At 39.1% G+C, this 20,565-nt stretch overlaps 2 protein-coding genes across 11 annotated transcripts in view; both read right to left on the bottom strand.

Annotated features, from left to right (window-relative positions):
* The window catches only part of LOC149114157 (uncharacterized), a 72,401-nt gene that overhangs the window by 37,340 nt on the left and 14,496 nt on the right, over positions 1-20,565 (bottom strand). For 7 of the 9 annotated variants that reach the window (XM_089287579.1, XM_089287578.1, XM_089287580.1 and 4 more), the window contains exon 1: positions 15,768-15,841. The exons of 1 other annotated variant lie outside the window; for it this stretch is intronic. The gene's annotated coding sequence lies outside the window, so the exon portion shown is untranslated. Of the gene's footprint in view, positions 1-15,767; positions 15,842-20,565 lie in introns of those variants that run through there. One more of the 9 variants, XM_089287586.1, reaches the window with a different exon arrangement.
* Positions 5,323-15,848, bottom strand: LOC149114159 (uncharacterized). 2 transcript variants are annotated; one of them, XM_089287547.1, is made up of 3 exons: positions 15,768-15,848; positions 7,277-12,100; positions 5,323-5,582 (listed from the first exon to the last, which is right to left on the bottom strand). In XM_089287547.1, exon 2 carries the CDS (start codon positions 12,021-12,023, stop codon positions 7,284-7,286), a length of 4,740 nt encoding a protein of 1,579 aa, XP_089143673.1. In that variant the 5' UTR covers positions 12,024-12,100; positions 15,768-15,848; the 3' UTR covers positions 5,323-5,582; positions 7,277-7,283. The 2 variants fall into 2 exon arrangements, with proteins under 2 accessions (XP_089143673.1, XP_089143672.1); XM_089287546.1 differs by lacking the exon at positions 5,323-5,582 and adding an exon at positions 6,103-6,128.

Raw genomic sequence — 20,565 nt, 5'->3', positions numbered from 1 at the left:
AAGGGGAAGGTGGTGCCCTATGTACCTCAAAGGGTATTCACTCAATAGCAATAAAACTTTTGTGGGGTGTAGAGCGTTTAAAAAAATGTTTACTTTAGTATAATATACGTCGATCACGACGTCACAGAAATTCAAAATGACGTCACAGATTTCAAAGTGTCCTCCATCTTGGGTCTGCCAGCTTGGATTTCAAACATTTAAAAGGTACAAATAAAAATACATTTTCATCTCTAATTCAAACTATATAGATCATTGTGATATATAGATTATAGTGAATGATTGCATGATTGATTGATAGATTTATAGATGGATAGATTGAATTTCCAATGATATAAGTTTTCACTGGTTGACTTTCAAAGGTTACTGATCATTTTAAATCAAAGGCCTCATGAAAATAGTATTACAATGAATGCACACTTTGGATGGTGCCCCAGTCATTGAATTACAGTAGTCGTTCACTTCTTCGGCATTTTAATCAATTTAACAGCTAGATTCTAAATTACTGTGCGTCTGTTCAGTAAAATACATCACAGATGACATCAAAATGTGGTAAAGGCTACAACAAAAAAGCGGCACACGAACCATAAGGTGAGTGTGTCACAGATGTTCTTACCACACTTTGACGTCATGTGTGATCTATTATTGAACAGACGCATGGCAACGTGGAATCGATTTGTTTTATAAAATAAAGAAACGAAAACATTTAAGCACTTCATCTATACGTCTGTCCTCCAATAGATCATGCGTAAGAACGAACCAAAACGCGAGAACAATACGAAATATAAACATAAAACGTTAGTGATGTCTGGGACTATACAAACGGTTTTAATATGACACATAATTAATAACCAGTGCAATACAATACAGGGTCCATTGTCATCTAAAAACCTCCATATGCAGATTTATTACAATAATCACACACAATATCAGCAAAGATAAATTGGCAAGAAATAATCACTTCCGTACGAGACGTTTCTACAGGACATAAATGAAATTATAATTCTGAGTTAAATTCTAATTCTGTAACAATATTTGCACTATTAATAGCAATAATAGTAACGAAATTCTCAAAACACATCTCGATGTTTCCTTAAACATAAAGACCTGTGTTTAGACTTAAGACGCTAAAAATTAAAAAGAGAAGTAAACTAAATCTTTAACCAAAAGCGACATTACTATATAACTTAGCCCTAGTAGATTTGCCATTGCATTGCACGGCTGTAATGACCAATCACTTTCAAAGGACCTGACTTACAACACAATTGACTGACAATAAGCTCTTAATGACCAGCCCAACGGAAACAGTGAGTTTTGTTTCCCCGAGACCCTCAATGTTGAGGGTCGAAGGGAAACAAAATTTACTGTTTTCTGAGGGGCCAGTCATTAAGTGTTTTGTTATACCTCCCGAATGAAAAATAGAAAAAAACTGCGAAAAAATGATTTGCTTGACGCCTACGGTGGCTGTGCTTGCAGCATGAGCGGCAGTCAAACCGAACTGTCCTACCGAAACGACACGATAACAGTCTTTTTCTTCGCAGCCTACGAAAATAAAGACAATACTTAAGTTGCTTTGCCTCCTTCTAATGCTTAACTCGAGAATTCAAGATTTGATTTGACGAGGAACAGCATATGTTGTTGTAAATGACACAATTATCTTCCTACCGGACGAATGGCCGAACGCGGGCAACCTATTTTTGGCGCCAAATTAAAAGCTTGAAGACACAAAATTTTCAAATTTTCCCTTTGTTAATCTAATACGTTTTTGCCGAATTAAAAATCCCTTTTCTTGAATAATGAATGCCTTCTCTAGTGAGAAACGTTGCCTGATTTGACATCAGGCCGACTGGCACACAAATTTGCGGCCGTTTCAAGGTGCACGACCTGATCACGTGCGAGTCGAAAGTTCAAGTTGTTGTTTCCCGAGGGAGTTAATAAGTTTTGTTCGCCTTAGGGAGTTAGTGAGTTTTGACCCATGGGACGTGAAACGTTCTCCTCCAATCGGAAAGCGTAATTTAGTTGGAAGGTATAACAAAACACTATTCACTTGACTCTAAATTATAATTTCATTCTAGAAAATGGAAATGGCAAGTAAATCTAACTTAAGCTTTCCCATCACGTCCCGTGAGAATTAAAATTATCCCATAAAACGTACAACAGTTTTTAAAGATATGTTTCGGCATGCTTATGCCATCTTCAGTTTAATAGAGTGACTAATGATACGTGACACAAGTTATATACTACAAAATATGAATAAATTATTTACAATATGCATTACAAAACAGTGGAAACGGAAATTACAGAGTTAAAAAGGTGTTGAAGTGATGTAACTGTTTGTTAAGGTCAGGTTTGTTCTTACTAATATAAAAGGCTTCTTTAAGTTTAAGATCAATAGAGCTATTCGCTGAGTCTAAGATGCGAAAACAAGAAGGTGTGTACATGCCCCTGCATGAAGAAAATTGAGAAAGATGTTTAAAAATATGCGAGTTTTTATCGCTTACTGTATGTTCTTTAATCCTGGTGGAAAAATGGCGACTGGTTTCACCAATATAACAGGAATTACATCCCGCACAAGTAAATTGATTAACTACCATGGATTTTAGAGCATCAGGAGTACGATCTTTAAAACTGAACATATTCTTGATTTTGAAAGAAGTAAAAACTAATTTGATATTAAGATCGGTTTCACAAAAACGTTTAAGTAATTGCCGTAGTTTGAGTTCCGTTATTCTAGAGTACTGGCCGATAAAAGGAAGCTTAAAATAGCGTATATTGTTTTCATCATTAACGTTGCGGCTTTTTTGATCAGAAGGCTTGTTAAGATACCGCTTGAAGGTTTTTTCAATGATGTGTGAAGGAAACGAGTTACGTTTTAGAGTGTCCGAAAGCTTGATCAAATCGTTTTCAAAACCGGAAGAAGTGTTGTTGATTTTATAAGTTCGGTCAATGAGAGTACGGACAAGGCCAATTTTATAGCGAAACGGAGTGAAACTAAAAAAATTTGTTAAGAGACCAGTGTAGGTTTTTTTATGAAAAACTGAAAAAACGCAGTCATGCGAAGAGTTGTCAATTAGAACATCCAAAAAGGAAAGTTTATCGTCGTTCTGCTTCTCGAAAGTAAATTTGATGTTGGGATGTTGAGAATTGATGAATTCAAAGAAAGACATGGCATCCCGCTCATTTTTAAAGACGCAAAAAGTATCGTCAACATAACGCCTATAGAGTAAGATGTCGGCCTTGTTAAAATTATTTAGCCATGTTTCTTCGTGAAATCCAAGAAAAAGATTAGCTAAAATAGGTGCTAAAGGGGAGCCCATAGCTACCCCATCGACTTGATCATAAAATTTACCATTGAAAAGAAAATGAGTCTCGGATGTGGCAAATGAAAACAATTTCTTAAGGTCGGGTTTTTTGATGGAAAATTTGGGATGATGTTTCAAAATAAGGTCAACGGCAATATCGATAGTTTCATTTAGCGGAATGTTTGTAAAAAGGCTTTCAACATCGAAGGAAATAAGGAACTTGTTGTTAAAATCGAAACTCCTGAGCTCTTCAACAAAAGAAAAGGAATCCTTAACCGAATATTTATCAGGTAAAAGCGGAACAAGAAGAGAACTTAAGTACTTAGCTAAATTATAATTGTAAGCTCCAATAGAGGATACAATGGGTCTAAGAGGTGGTTGCCTATGATTATCACGTTTCTTATGTAATTTCGGAAGGCCATAGAATTTTGCTGGTTGTGAACCCTTAGGAAATATGTTGCAATAGGTATCATCATCGATAGAACGCTTTTTCTTAAGTTGAGTAATAAAACGTTTAAGCCTGCCTTCTCTTAATAAAGTAGGATCGTTATCTAAAAGTTTAAACTTAGTCTTATCATTAAGTATATTAAAACAAGAATCTAAATAAACGGTACGGTCTAAAATAACTACGCCATTACCTTTGTCGGGCTTAAGAATTATGATATTATGATTGTTCCTCAGAGTTCGTAGGATGCGGTGTTTTTTGAGATCGTTGCTTGAAGGACGGTAGGAAGAGAGATAGTTCTGAGCCAAATGAGCGATTTCAGTTTTTAGGTGCGTTGCGGAGTTTTTATCAATTAGTTTGTTCTTCATGGTGTAGTGGATCTTAAATAATTTTAACAAGGCCGACATCTTACTCTATAGGCGTTATGTTGACGATACTTTTTGCGTCTTTAAAGATGAGCGGGATGCCATGTCTTTCTTTGAATTCATCAATTCTCAACATCCCAACATCAAATTTACTTTCGAGAAACAGAACGACGATAAACTTTCCTTTTTGGATGTTCTAATTGACAACTCTTCGCATGACTGCGTTTTTTCAGTTTTTCATAAAAAAAACCTACACTGGTCTCTTAACAAATTTTTTTAGTTTCACTCCGTTTCGCTATAAAATTGGCCTTGTCCGTACTCTCATTGACCGAACTTATAAAATCAGCAACACTTCTTCCGGTTTTGAAAACGATTTGATCAAGCTTTCGGACACTCTAAAACGTAACTCGTTTCCTTCACACATCATTGAAAAAACCTTCAAGCGGTATCTTAACAAGCCTTCTGATCAAAAAAGCCGCAACGTTAATGATGAAAACAATATACGCTATTTTAAGCTTCCTTTTATCGGCCAGTACTCTAGAATAACGGAACTCAAACTACGGCAATTACTTAAACGTTTTTGTGAAACCGATCTTAATATCAAATTAGTTTTTACTTCTTTCAAAATCAAGAATATGTTCAGTTTTAAAGATCGTACTCCTGATGCTCTAAAATCCATGGTAGTTAATCAATTTACTTGTGCGGGATGTAATTCCTGTTATATTGGTGAAACCAGTCGCCATTTTTCCACCAGGATTAAAGAACATACAGTAAGCGATAAAAACTCGCATATTTTTAAACATCTTTCTCAATTTTCTTCATGCAGGGGCATGTACACACCTTCTTGTTTTCGCATCTTAGACTCAGCGAATAGCTCTATTGATCTTAAACTTAAAGAAGCCTTTTATATTAGTAAGAACAAACCTGACCTTAACAAACAGTTGCATCACTTCAACACCTTTTTAACTCTGTAATTTCCGTTTCCACTGTTTTGTAATGCATATTGTAAATAATTTATTCATATTTTGTAGTATATAACTTGTGTCACGTATCATTAGTCACTCTATTAAACTGAAGATGGCATAAGCATGCCGAAACATGTCTTTAAAAACTGTTGTACGTTTTATGCAATATTTATCATTATTGCTAGTATTACGACCTTATAAAATTATCCCATTTTGGGTTACCTTTCAATTTCAAAGCGACTAATAACTATTTGCTATTTTCTTTGTATTTTACACCTACGCAACAAGTAAAATTGATTTACTTAAAACTTGTCCAAATCTGGAACTTGCTTTGGCAATGATTTGCAACGAAAACAGAAATACAATAAAAGTACTTGAATAAGTCTCATTGTCCACTCTCAGGCAGAGAAGACCTCTGGATTTAACAGCTCTTTCCTTGGAAGAGAACGGATCAACTTCAGCTTACATGACTTTTTCCCTCGAGCTTTGCTCTGACAGCAACTGTTCTCTGTTTGGAAACATATAACGATGCAGCAAAAGATAAGCTTTTGGTTGGTTTGTAGCATCATACCATACACATATTGGAAAAAAGGATACAGAAAAAACCTTACCTTATTACATGAAATTTTCGCGACACGTTTAATTAGCGTTTTTGAGGTGCGCATATTTCGCGACACCTAAATTCCGCGATTTTGCGAAAATTGTGTATTTTGAATCACTTTAACTTCGCGTTTTCGAGTAACCCCCATTGATTTCCTGAACAATGTTACTTAAACATGTCCTACAATTTAGTAAACCGACTTACTCGATATCAAAGGTACGATAACGTCAAAATTAACAAACGCGCAACTGCTGGACTATATGTCAACAGTAACATAATTTGAGTCACTTAACTTTCGCGTCATGTTATGTTCGGGACACTTATTGTTCCCGTCCCTTTAATTTCGCGAAATTTTGAAATCGCGAAATTCGCGAAATTAACGTCGCGCGAAAATTTCATGTTATAAGGTAACTAATTACCAAGGAGCTTTCTCTTTTCTTGATCATTCAGTATCTGAAACAGAAAGACAAATGAGAAAACTACCTTTTATTGACAAAATAATGGGTACCAAGAATTCTGTCAAACAGCACCGTGTTTCTATCGAGTTAAAGAAGTCGGAGAACGAGAAATGTTGTGGGAACAAAGGCCGACAGGCTAATGTTTCCACAGCTCTTTCCAGTTCTCTCAAACTTCCACGAGTGTTTCTATAATTCGATAGCAACACGGATTGCTTTACGCACAATATTGCTTTAAGTACATCTGTAGAGAAATAGACTTCATGTTTCATGTTCAGGTTGCGCGCGCAGATGGCAGATCACGCCTGACTTCGTCGAGACAGTTTTGGTTTCTTTTCACACCCGCTTTCACTGTTACTGGCATAGCGACCGTCTTTCAACATGCCATTTCCCGACATGCTATGTAACCTGGCCTACGTAAAAAATGTAACCACAACTGGTTTCTTTACGATCGAACTCGACTTTTAGCTATAAACGATGGATTTATTTGACATCAAACTAAGGCTAGGAGTATCAAGAGAACATTCTGTGAGAGATAAATTGACTGTTTTGAATGTTTACATCTTTCGAATATTTACTGAGCGGTAGCGGCCCAATTCTACCGAAAGTCACCATTGACAGCCGACCGACAACACTAAAATCGTTTCAATTATCCTGTAAATGGAGAAACCTGACAAGTCCACAACCTCCTTCATTCATTTGAGGTCAGGTTGAGGATATTGGTTATTTGTTCCGGTAAAAACCGGAAAAATTGCCAGTTATACAGTTAAACGATCTTTCAGCCGTTTACATGTCGAAAGATGGTCGAACGATGTCGCTTATGTACGTAACACTGAAAGCAGTTGTAAAGATCGTCTGAATTCGTACAACGGAAACACCCATCAGTTGAGGGGGTGCTTTTAATTGTTGTGTTGGTCCCGTACTATTTTTTTCATAAAATTTCTCTTTTGGCGTGAAAAAAGGCGAAATCTCTAATGATCAAAGAACCGCACGCACTTAGGTAATGGCACAAGCATTCGCGAGCTGCTCACTTTGCATTTCCATGAAGGACGCTGATCAGAATAATAATTAACAACTTTCATATTAGCACTTTTATAAACTAAAAATAAATGTTGCGTCCTAAAGATTAGAAAAAGGTTTACTCACGATGTTTTCACTGGCTTTCTTCAAATTCTATGGTCACGTCATCGCCGATGAGAACAAACGGGGCCCAGTGTTTTACCGCACCAAACTTCTCTGACTCTCTTAGACACCTCCTAGCCCGGTGAACAGCTACACTTGCGCTACATCCAAGACTCAAATGCCTGTAGAAACTTTCCATAAACTCCATTGTTGCCTCGTCATCAATTGCCCAGAGTGACACGAGAACCGAGCGAGCACCAGCACCCAGGAAACACCTTGCAATACCGACCACACCCTCAGGGGTAACCTTACCTTGTGCACTGTGACAGCAACTTAGCACAACTAGCCTTGCACGCAGCTTCGCCGCTCGCACATCCGCCATTTTCAACACATAATCTTTCTCTTCAGGGATCTTGGATATCCGTGCGGGATTCGGAGCCAGAGCAATTTCACCAGTTTCCATATTGCCATGCGCTGCAATGTGTACCAAGGCAACTGAACCGATTCTTTTCAGCACCTCCTCTTTAGTTGCTTTATTTCCAGTGAGAGGTACGACACCGAGCATTTTTCCTATCGTCTTTACTTCTTCTCTGGCATATGGCAAGGGCGATAAAATGGCTTCGCCTTGGTCGTTTCGAATTTCTTCAACACATGGATCTCCCACGAGCAATACTCCACTGCTCCTGTGGTAGTCTTGAGGAAAGTTCCTGATCAGTTTCAGAGTCGTCAACGAGGGAAGAATTCGTATCTTGATAGATTCACTGAGATACTTGAATTTATCAACTAAAAATGCAGCATACGGAGCCAAACATAATGGACCGTCGGGGACAATGATCAATTCGTCGCCCTCAAGTAGGTCTGCAATGGGGGCAATGATACAATCATGAAAGACGCGCAAAGAATTGTTGTTGCAGGCTAATGTTTTTTCTCTCTCCTCGGTGAATTCTCTACTTGGAGAAATTTTGTTTGTTTGCTCATCCAGAGAACGATTTTCACAGGCAACTCTTCCATCAATTTTGTACTCTTTAAAAACATCTTTTCTTACACACTCTAAGAAGGTAACAGCATCTTCACCTTCTATTTCTTTCCTCCTATACTGAACCTCCCTTTCTTTGTTAAGTAGCCAGGAATGGATTTTGGTACTTTCTAGTGCTAAGACCAGTGTTTGCATGAATATACCACTTGACATGCTTGCGATCGTTACGTTATCTTCAGGTGAGCCAATCGTTAGTAATTGAGAGCCATACTGTTCCTTTATAAGATCCTCTAAGGCTTGTGCTCGTCCTTGCTCGACAACACACAAAGCCTCAGCAGTCTTTTGAAGCCTTAGCAAAGTTCTCCAAAGCGCAGTGTAAGCGTCTGGGCACCAATTACGATAAGATATTTTCCAATCATCTTCGGACTGAAGGAGAGCCCTCGTGTCATTGATCAATTTTACACTGGATCGGTAATGACAGAGAGCTTTCGGCAAATTTCCCGACAATTCAAAATCGCGTCCTAAGCAAAAGCATGAATGAGCTTCTTCAGCCCTGTTTCCCAGTTCTTTGGCAATGCTAAGATGTTGGTTGTGGTACTTTACGGCTTGTTTAAAATCACCCAGACTCTGGTAAGCATTGCCAAGGTTGCCATAAGCACCTCCCTCTCCTGCCCTGTCCCCCAGTTCTTTGGCAATGCTAAGATCTTGGTTGTGGTACTCTACGGCTTGTTTAAAATCACCCAGATTCTGGTAAGCATTGCCAAGGTTGCCATAAGCACCTCCCTCTCCTGCCCTGTCCCCCAGTTCTTTGGCAATGCTAAGATGTTGGTTGTGGTACTTTACGGCTTGTTTAAAATCACCCAGACTCCGGTAAGCATTGCCAAGATTGCCATAAGCACGTCCCTCTCCTGCCCTGTCCCCCAGTTCTTTGACAATGCTAAGAACTTGGTTGTGGTACTTTACGGCGTGTTTAAGATCACCCAGACTCTGGTAAGCATTGCCAAGGTTGCCATAAGCACGTCCCTCTCCTGGCCTGTCCCCCAGTTCTTTGGCAATGCTAAGATCTTGGTTGTGGTACTCTACGGCTAGTTTAAAATCACCCAGACTCCGGTAAGCAATGCCAAGATTGCCATAAGCACGTCCCTCTCCTGGCCTGTCCCCCAGTTCTTTGGCAATGCTAAGATGTTGGTTGTGGTACTTTACGGCTTGTTTAAAATCACCCAGACTCTGGTAAGCAGTGCCAAGATTGCCATAAGCAAGTCCCTCTCCTGCCCTGTCCCCCAGTTCTTTGGCAATGCTAAGATGTTGGTTGTGGTGCTTTACGGCTTGTTTAAAATCACCCAGACTCAGGTAAGCATTGCCAAGGTTGCCATAAGCACATCCCTCTCCTGCCCTGTCCCCCAGTTCTTTGGCAATGCTAAGATCTTGGTTGTGGTACTTTACGGCTTGTTTAAAATCACCCAGACTCTGGTAAGCATTGCCAAGGTTGCCATAAGCACGTCCCTCTCCTGCCCTGTCCCCCAGTTCTTTAGCAATGCTAAGATGTTGGTTGTGGTACTTTACGGCTTGTTTAAAATCACCCAGACTGTCGTAAGCATTGCCAAGATTGCCATAAGCACGTCCCTCTCCTGCTCTGTCCCCCAGTTCTTTGGCAACGCTAAGATGTTGGTTGTGGTACTTTACGGCGTGTTTAAAATCACCCAGACTCAGGTAAGCAATGCCAAGGTTGCCATAAGCACCTCCCTCTCCTGGCCTGTCCCCCAGTTCTTTGGCAATGCTAAGATGTTGGTTGTGGTACTTTACGGCTTGTTTAAAATCACCCAGACTCAGGTAAGCATTGCCAAGGTTGCCATAAGCACCTCCCTCTCCTGGCCTGTCCCCCAGTTCTTTGGCAATGCTAAGATCTTGGTTGTGGTACTTTACGGCTTGTTTAAAATCACCCAGACTCCGGTAAGCAATGCCAAGATTGCCATAAGCACCTCCCTCTCCTGCCCTGTCCCCCAGTTCTTTGGCAATGCTAAGAACTTGGTTGTGGTACTTTACGGCTTGTTTAAAATCACCCAGACTCTGGTAAGCATTGCCAAGGTTGCCATAAGCACGTCCCTCTCCTGGCCTGTCCCCCAGTTCTTTGGCAATGCTAAGATGTTGGTTGTGGTACTTTACGGCTTGTTTAAAATCACCCAGACTCTGGTAAGCTATGCCAAGATTGCCATAAGCACGTCCCTCTCCTGCTCTGTCCCCCAGTTCTTTGGCAATGCTAAGATGTTGGTTGTGGTACTTTACGGCTTGTTTAAAATCACCCAGACTCTGGTAAGCATTGCCAAGATTGCCATAAGCACGTCCCTCTCCTGTTCTGTCCCCCAGTTCTTTGGCAATGCTAAGATGTTGGTTGTGGTACTTTACGGCTAGTTTAAAATCACCCAGACTCCGGTAAGCAATGCCAAGATTGCCATAAGCACGTCCCTCTCCTGCCCTGTCCCCCAGTTCTTTGGCAATGCTAAGATCTTGGTTGTGGTACTTTACGGCTTGTTTAAAATCACCCAGACTCTGGTAAGCAGTGCCAAGATTGCCATAAGCAAGTCCCTCTCCTGCCCTGTCCCCCAGTTCTTTGGCAATGGTAAGATCTTGGTTGTGGTACTTTACGGCTTGTTTAAAATCACCCAGACTCAGGTAAGCATTGCCAAGGTTGCCATAAGCACGTCCCTCTCCTGGCCTGTCCCCCAGTTCTTTGGCAATGCTAAGATGTTGGTTGTGGTACTTTACGGCTTGTTTAAAATCACCCAGACTCCGGTAAGCAATGCCAAGATTGCCATAAGCACCTCCCTCTCCTGCCCTGTCCCCCAGTTCTTTGGCAATGGTAAGAACTTGGTTGTGGTACTTTACGGCTTGTTTAAAATCGCCCAGACTCTGGTAAGCATTGCCAAGGTTGCCATAAGCACGTCCCTCTCCTGGCCTGTCCCCCAGTTCTTTGGCAATGCTAAGATGTTGGTTGTGGTACTTTACGGCTTGTTTAAAATCACCCAGACTCTGGTAAGCATTGCCAAGATTGCCATAAGCACGTCCCTCTCCTGCCCTGTCCCCCAGTTCTTTGGCAATGCTAAGATCTTGGTTGTGGTACTTTACGGCTTGTTTAAAATCACCCAGACTCTGGTAAGCATTGCCAAGGTTGCCATAAGCACGTCCCTCTCCTGCCCTGTCCCCCAGTTCTTTGGCAATGCTAAGATGTTGGTTGTGGTACTTTACGGCTTGTTTAAAATCACCCAGACTCCGGTAAGCAATGCCAAGATTGCCATAAGCACGTCCCTCTCCTGCCCTGTCCCCCAGTTCTTTGGCAATGCTAAGATCTTGGTTGTGGTACTTTACGGCTTGTTTAAAATCACCCAGACTCTGGTAAGCATTGCCAAGTTTGCCATAAGCACGTCCCTCTCCTGCCCTGTCCCCCAGTTCTTTGGCAATGCTAAGATGTTGGTTGTGGTACTTTACGGCTTGTTTAAAATCACCCAGACTCTGGTAAGCATTGCCAAGATTGCCATAAGCACGTCCCTCTACTGCTCTGTCCCCTAGTTCTTTGGCAATGCTAAGATCTTGGTTGTGGTACTCTACGGCTTGTTTAAAATCACCCAGACTGTCGTAAGCATTGCCAAGATTGCCATAAGCACATCCCTCTCTTGCTCTGTCCCCCAGTTCTTTGGCAATGCTAAGTTGTTGGTTGTAGTATTTAATGTCTTCTTTAGAATTAATGTGACTCTTGTAAGCAAGTGCTTGGCCGCAATCGTCACCACTTTGTCTGATCATTTTTATGTACGTGTACTATTGAGACGTATTTGGTTGACTTGTGTCAGCTCTCAGCTATCTGCTATACACCTATTAAACTTGAAATCAAAAAAAAAAATTTGTGATGGTTCATTAACAAAGTCTTACGTGACTACAGTCAAAGCTGTATTAAGCGGACACCCTCAGGACCCTTGCTAGTGTCCGCTTAATACATGGTGTCCGCTGATAACAGGTTCCCTCAGAATTCGTCTTAAAAGGTTCATATCAATATTGGTCAGTATTAAAAAACCTTGAAAGGGACAAATAACATTCTCGTGAACGATCGATAACTCTGAAATACCGTATTTCCGTAAACAATGACAAGTACATGAGGTGAAGCGATTTAATATACAGTAACAGTATCTATATCGATTGAATCATATGAAAGGTTTACAAAATCAAACAAAAACAAAAGCTCTGTCAAAACAAAACTGAATAACAAAATATTGCATTTCTGTATCGTGAGTGAGTGAGTGAGTGAGAACTTTATTAAAGTGTCAAAAAACCTTATAGCCTGGGAATAAAAACACCATACTAATTAGGGGACACTGCTAAAAAACTATACCAATACTAATATTAATACAATAAAAATAAATAAATAAATGACTTGAAGGGCATTATGTGCAGCATAGGATGCAGCCCTTACCGCCGGTGTCCATTAAGCGAGTTATATCCCTTTTGCGAATATAGTTTGTAAAAGCCTGCAGTGTCTTGGCTGATCTGTCAGCCATAGACAGTTTGCCCCATAATTTGGGTCCTACATAACGCAAAGAGTGCTTCCCATAAGTAACAGTGTTGTGTCTAGGAGTAGAAAAATCTGATTGTCTCAGGTTGTATGCAGAAATATGCTCGTTAAAAACGTTACAGATGCTATTAGGACATAGTCTATGTTTAACTTTATACATAAGAATAGAGATATCTTGTAAACGCCTGTTCGCTAGAGTTGGCAACTTGGCTCTCTCCAGTAGCTGAGTATAGCTAGCATGCTTGTCCTTGTAAACGGCCCTCAAGCCCCTTTCCTGTAGTCGTTCAAGTTTACGTGCATCGCTAGCTCTGCAGAAGTGCCACACTAGGTGACAATAAGTAAGGTAAGGTAGTGATTAAATTATGCAGAATTTGGAGTTTAAAAAATGAGCAACAATAAAAGTATTTTTGAGGGAGTTTGAAAGTGCAATGAAGGGTTTACAAAGCGAGTGATATTCGAAAATTCTCTCAAATTGTACGAGCAGTTTCAATCAAAGAATTTTGCAAATAACACGAGTAGGAAAAAAAATTAGCAACCGCTTGGCTTTCACGCGCTTTCTCATTTCACTAAGAACATGTACGCCCGTATTCCTTAGACTGGCATTGCAGTGCCAGGAACCATTATCCAATTATCTTTTGCTAGGCGAGTGAAATTAACGAAGCATGCTAATCTGCTTTTCCAAAAAGTATATCCACCTTGTGTAAATTTTGCACACAAACTACAGTTCTGTTAAGAAACACTCCTTAAGTACATATACATGAAAAAACTTGCTAAACTTGACATTCCACTGAAACTGAAATTAGTCAAAGGCCGTTCGGGCAACCTCCTGTCACTTATTTTAGAGTGCGAAGAAATCCACTGCTGCACCAAAAAAGTGTAACCCATCTGCAATGCTAACTAAACAAAAACAGGAGCGCATTTTCACTTTCGATTAGGCTCGATCTAGCCCAATGTGACCTTTGCTCAATACTAATTTTGTGATTTATACCTGTTTTCTTGTTCCCGGAAAGTGCGCATTAGATGTTAGTTTTTATCGGCTCATTATGATCCCCCATTTCTTCTCATGTCAGGGTTGAATTCAAGTATTTACGAGCCTTTATCAAAATGTTTCCAAGAACAGATTGTCATACAGGTTAGAATTCCTTTTCAAGAATGTTTACCCGGCTCTGTATGAAAATAAAGCGAACTTTAATCTTAAGTTTGACGTTAGTTACCTTATTTCATGGGTTGAAATGATATTGATACCACAGGAATCTAAAACAAGTCAGCGAGAATGAATTGTAGGTGATCCGTCTTCGAGTGATTCAACTTGCTTCGTTATTTAACGCAAGTAGCGTGACGCGTGTAATGTTATACATGTCATGAATTTGATCTGGCCTGATCTGCCACAAGTTCATATATGTACAGGAGATACATAGATCATATCGTACAATTAATTCTTGTGATTTATACCCAAAGTTATACCTGTTTGCTTATCCGCAGAAAATGCACTCTTAATCGGCTCGTTGTGATCTGTGGACTTGTCTGATGCCAACCCTCGTAAATAAAAGCATGGAATCTGCATAGCGCAACAAAAACTCCTCTCAATCGGCGCATTGTGATCTTTGGACTTGTCTGATGCCAGCCCGTGGAATGTGAATCGCGGGACCGAAACTCGTCTAATCGGGTCAAATCGGACCGAATTTTACTCTTAGAGTAATACATCCGAACAGTAGTTGTGTTATTATTCTTAAAAAGTGTCTTGTTGCAGATAAAATAAAACTCAGAATTTTACGGTTTAGTAATATATGGGACCAAAAGAAAGATTAGATTTCCTCAGAACTTGTAAAAGATCTCACATTTTATGAAATTAAAAACTAAGAAGGATTGATAATTTTCTTGTTTTAAAATATGACCACGTCTCTGGCGTGCAAACCAGCATAATGATAACTGCCATGAAATTCGCTTGTTTCGTTAGCTTTGTAGCAGTTGGTTTTATAAAACGATAACAGCGAAGCTAATTTCTGACCGGTCAGGAACAGTTTTTACTCTGTTTTGGAAGACAACCGAAATTGCCGAAACATACGAATTCAAAGATTCTGTTCCTGCTCATTCTCAAATACATTGACCTTGTACAAAGTTTGCTCACAGACAACGGTGGTCAACAGTTGTGTTTCGAAATGCTTCTCATGGTGAAGCTCTACACAAAATATTACTTGAATTCGACATTCCAAATTCTTCACGACAGCATACAGGTTTATTCTAAAAAAATCAAAATGTGCTGATGAAACCCTACTGAAATTCTGATATTCCGAATAATGAACGACTTTGTAAGCAGAGCAGACTGGGAAAACACAAGGGTCAACTAGACATCTAAAATTTCGTTTCTCTAAATTTAGCAGCCCGCAAAAACGAGAATTTATTTCTCTTCTTTTCATTGTGAATTGTGTAATGCTTCTTTACAATTAAGCAAAAAGAAATATTTGGCTTGAGTTGGAATAAGTCTGTTTGTATAACGCGAGAGAATGTTGTTAATTTCCGGCGTTGCTCTCAGCAGTATAATTTGTAAACAAGAATGAATTGTTTCACAGTGCGTTACATTGGTATACATGCAGCAGTGATCAAATCAGATATTTCTCTAAAAGAGCAAGACAGAAATTGAAGATGCCGTTTAGATGAAATACGAAAATGATCACCAAAGGAAAGATGTCAACATTGAAAGAAATTCTTCCAGCCGTAACAAAGGTGTGGAGACAAGTATAATGGAGTCTTTGTTCGGCAAAAGACAATCATGGAAGCTTTCTTTAATGTGCTACGGGTCATGGAAATCAAATCAAACATTGCGAATCCACTTCCACGGGAGCAGAGAGAACTAATTAGTGGTTTTTGCCTAATACTGTAAGCTAAGCTTATGGACAGGTAAATCAACTTGGAAAATGATATAAGACTTGAAATCTTCTGTTCTGCTATCAGAGACACAAAACTGACCCTTATGTACTTACAAATTGGTCGTGTTACATCTCAGGACTCATAAGAGTATTTGAAGTTCCCTCGTTTTGTTTCCAATGCAAATCTCAAATCAACTGAAATTGAAAGTCAAAATGTGTCCGGTAAGGATTATGTTAAGTTATATTCACTGGGTTTGTTCCGTCTAACACGTTCTTCATCCCTCTCGCATTGGTTAAATCCAAGTTCTAACAACAATTTATTAAAACAATAGTTGTGTTTTGAGATGCTTCTCATGGTGAAGTTCTACACAAAATATTACTGAAATTCGACATTCCAAATTCTTCACGACGGCAGACAGGGTGTTAATTCTGAAAAAATAAAATGTGCTGGTGAAACGTTACTGAAATTCTGATATTCCGAATAATGAACGACTTTGTAGACAAAGCAGAGTAAGAAAACACAAGGGTCAAATTTCGTTTCACTAAACTAAGGACCCAGTGAAAACGAGAATTTATTTCTCTTCTTTTCATTGAGAATTATGTTAAGTGGCAATTAAGCACAAAGCTTGAGTTGGAATAAGTCTATTTGTATAACGTAAGAGAATGTTGTTAATTTCCGGCGTTGCTCTCAGCAGTATAATTTGTAAGCAAAGATGAATTGTGTCACAATGCTTTACATTGGTATACATGCAGCAGTGATCAAATCAGATTTGAAGATGCCGTTTACATGAAATACGAGAACGATCACCAAAGGAAAGATGTCAACATTGAAGCAAATTCTTCCAACCATAACAAAGGTATGGAGACAAGTATAATGGAGTCTTTGTTCAGCAAATGATAATCATGGAAGCTTTATTTCATGTCATGGTTCATGGAAATCAGTTCAAACCTAATTGCGAATCCACTTGCGCTGGAGCAGAGAAAAGTAATTGGTGGTTTGCTTGCTACTGTAAATTCGGATTACAATTGACTTAACAAGTTCGAAAATGATATAAGACTTAACATCTTCTTTTCTGATGTCAGAGACACATAAACGACTTGTATATACTTACAAATTGGTCGTGTTACATCTCAGGACTCATGAGAGTATTTGAAGTTCCCTCGTTTTGTTTCAAATGCAAATCTCAAATCAACTGGGTCCAACTGGAAGTAAAAGAAAAAATGTCCACGGTAAGGATTTTATCAAGTTATGTCCATTAGGTTTGGTCTGTCTAACACGTTGTTCATCGCTCTCGCATTGGTTAAATCCGCGGTGTTCTAGCAACAATTTATTAAAATTTGTCCTTGTAGAAATTTGCACGAATTTACAATCGGTCTATGTTTAATCTCATGCGGAGTCTTGAGTCTTTTGATATCCTTTCGTTTCGTTTGGTAATGCTAGCCAATGCTCCGAGCGGAAACTGCAAATCAACTGAAACCGAAAGTAAAATATCAAATACAGCGTTATGCTAATAACTGGCTATAACTTGAATGATTTGTGGTCACGAGATGTCTGGATAACCAAAAGGGTCAACCACTAACAATAGAAAAAGTCAGTTTCCCACGCTTTTCGAACACGTCAAAACATCTCTTGTCAAATCATAACATTTCACAAACATAATATTTTTGAGGGGGTTGAAAGTATAACGAAGGGTTTAGAGGGCGTGGGATCTTTGTAAATGCTCTCAAATTGTACGAGCAGTTTCAAAGCTGATTTTGAAAATAACAAGAGTAGGGAAAACCTTTAAATAACCTCTTGCACTTTCATAAGATTACTCATTACACTAAGAACATGTATGCCTGTATTCTTGATTTACAGTGCAGGGCAAGGAACCGTAATCCAACAGACCAATGTCGATATAGTAAAATTCAGCCTAAAACAGTAGACCACAGCACGAGGCTCTGGGAAATAACTACCGAGTTTGTGGGGTTTATTCCCCCGAGCTTTGTGCTGTGGTCTATCATATTGTTTTGGGCTGAATTATTGGGCTATTATATTTTTTCAGACGACAAAAAAGTAGCGAAGCATGCGAATCTGCTGTTCCTAAAAATAAATCCACCTTGTGCAAATTTTGCACACAGACTACAAGTTCTATTATGAAACTCTCTTCATGTATCTACCTATACATGAAAAACTTTAACTGAAACTGAAAGTAGTTAAAGGCCTTTTGAGCAGCCTCATGTCAGGAAGAAATCCCCTACTGAACCAAACAAGTGCAATGCAAGTATAATGCGAGTGTAACTGCTAGCTAAAGAAAACAGGCGCGCATTTTCACTTTCGATTAGGCTTGATCTGGCACGATCTGACCTTTGCTGAATACTAATTTTTGTGTTTATACTTGTTTTCTTGTTCTCGGAAAGGGCGCATTAGATATTAGTTTTTTATGTCAGGGTTGAATTCAGGTATTTACGACCCTTTATCAAAAGGTTTCCAAAAACAGATTGTCACACAGGTTAGAATTGCATTTTAGGAATGTTTACACGGCACTGTATTAAAAAAAGAGCGATCTTTAATCTTAAATCTGTTGTAAGTTACCATATTTCATGGGTTGAAAAGATATTGATACCATGGGAATCTAAAACCAGTCAGCGAGAATAATTTCCAGGTGATTCGTCATCGAGTGATTCAACTTGCTTCCTAATTTAACGCAAGTAGCGTGACGCGATGATAAGCTCTCGTGCTATAAATGAAATGTAATGTTACACAATGAATAAGTTACCAGTAATCGGATACCCGTGTTTGCGCAAAGAACTCTGGGATCGTCAGGAGGCAAACATTGCAAGTCGATAGAAGGAAATGTATGGCGAAAAGTTGTTTCGACGCCCAAAAACATGGTTTTGGGGACAGATCAACGCTTTTTCGCCGTTGTTTTATCGCGAATGGAATTTGACAAAGTTGATACGTAGAAAATGTAAGTTTTTGTTTAAATAACCGTGAAATAAGTGATAAAATTTACTGGTAAACTCCCTTTTGCTTGTGTGAGGTTTATTGTGAAATACATTGAAGAGATTATTGAAAATTTCAATACACGCCTGATCTCGAGAGGCTACCCGGAGCAAATGGTAGAAAAGACCCTCCGAGAAGTTAAATGTAAAGACAGAAAAGAAGCTCTAAAACAGAAATCGAGAATTGCAGAAGGAACTACTACCCTTTGTGTCGGGCAATTTCACTCAACCGTCAATACCAAACTTTGGAAAGCATAATCACGCACAAATGGCACTTTTAACTACAAATACTCAGAGATATATTCAAGGAGCCATCCTTGATCTGTTATAGAAAAGGAAAATAACTGAAACACGTGCGTGTAAAAGCAAAACAAAGGCTTTGAGCAACACAGTAGCCACACAGCATGAGTCGCGCGGACTCATTTGTCATTAAATCAACTCCAGACAGTACAATGATCGCCACCGAGCTTATTTCCAGTATTATTTGTATGACTCAGCTTTCAAATAAGCCAAAAGTAGCCTGTGCACAACTTAAAAGGCTTTACTGGGTTATTTCCTCTCGATTTGTACCTAATTAATTTTGTAATATTTTCAGACCATTACGCGATGTAAATTTCACAATAAACCTCACGCAAGCAACGGAGTTTATCGGTAGATTTTGTCACATACTTCACGGTTATTCAAACAAAAACTTACATATTCCACATATTAACATTGCCCAAATCCATTCGCGATAAAAACGACGGCGAAAAAGCGTTGATATCTCTCAAAAATCGTTTTCTTGTACCTCGAAACAACTTTTCGCCATACATTTCCTTCTAGCGACTAGCAATGTTTGCCCCCTAACGATCCCAGAGTTCTTCGCGCAAACACGGGTATCCGATTACTGGCAACTCATTCATTTGATCTGGCCAGATCTGCCCCATGTTGATATATGTACAGGAGATATTGATCATATCCTACAATCAGTGATTTATACCCAAAGTTATACCTGTTTCCTCATTCGCAGAAAATGCACTTTTAATCGGGGCATTGTGATCTCTGGACTCGTGTGATGGCAGCCCTCGTAAATAAAAGCATGGAAGTTATCTGAATAGTGCAACAGAAACTCGTCTAATAGGGTCAAATCGAGCCGAATTTTACTCGTAGAGTAACACATCCGAACAGTAGTTCTGTTATTATTCTTAAAAAAAAATCTTGCTGCAGATAAAATAAAACTCAGAATTTGACAGTTCAGTAATATATGGCACCAAAACAAAGATTGGATTTTCTAATGACTTGTAGAAGATCTTACAAATTTTATGAAACTAAAAACTAAGGAGGCGGATTGATAATTTTCTTGTTTGAAATATAACCACTTCAATGGCGTGCAAACCAGCATAATGATAACTGCAATCAAATTCGCTTGTTTCGTTAGTTTACTTTAATGTGCTACGGATCATGGAAATCAAATCAAACATTGCGAATCCACTTGCACTGGTGCAAAGAAAACTAATTAGTGGTTTGCCTAATTGGTTTTATAAAACGATAGCGAAGCTAATTTTGGCCGTTCAGGAACCGTTAACTTATACTTTGTTTGTATAACGCGAGAGAATGTTCTTCAGCGTTCACAGCTCTCAGCAGTATAATTTGTAAACAACTATGAATTGTTTCACAGTGCTTTGCATCGATATACATGCAACAGTGATCAAATTAGATATTTCTCCAAAAGAGCAAGATGCTATTTAGATAACATACGACAACGATCACTAAAGGAAAGATGTCAACATTGAAACAAATATTTCCAAACACAACAAAGGTATGGAGACAAGTATAATGGAGTCTTTGTTCAGCAAATGACAATCATGGAAGCTTCTCTTTAATGTAATACGGATCATGGAAATCAAATCAAACATTGCGAATCCACTTGCACTGGAGCAGAGAAAAC

The sequence above is a fragment of the Orbicella faveolata genome, unplaced genomic scaffold (genome assembly GCF_042242905.1).
Source record: "Orbicella faveolata isolate gen_17 unplaced genomic scaffold, um_ofav_v1 contig_14, whole genome shotgun sequence".
NCBI lineage: Eukaryota > Metazoa > Cnidaria > Anthozoa > Scleractinia > Merulinidae > Orbicella > Orbicella faveolata.
Note: the sequence above shows the minus strand (reverse complement) of the source record. Positions and strands in the feature narration are given on the sequence as shown.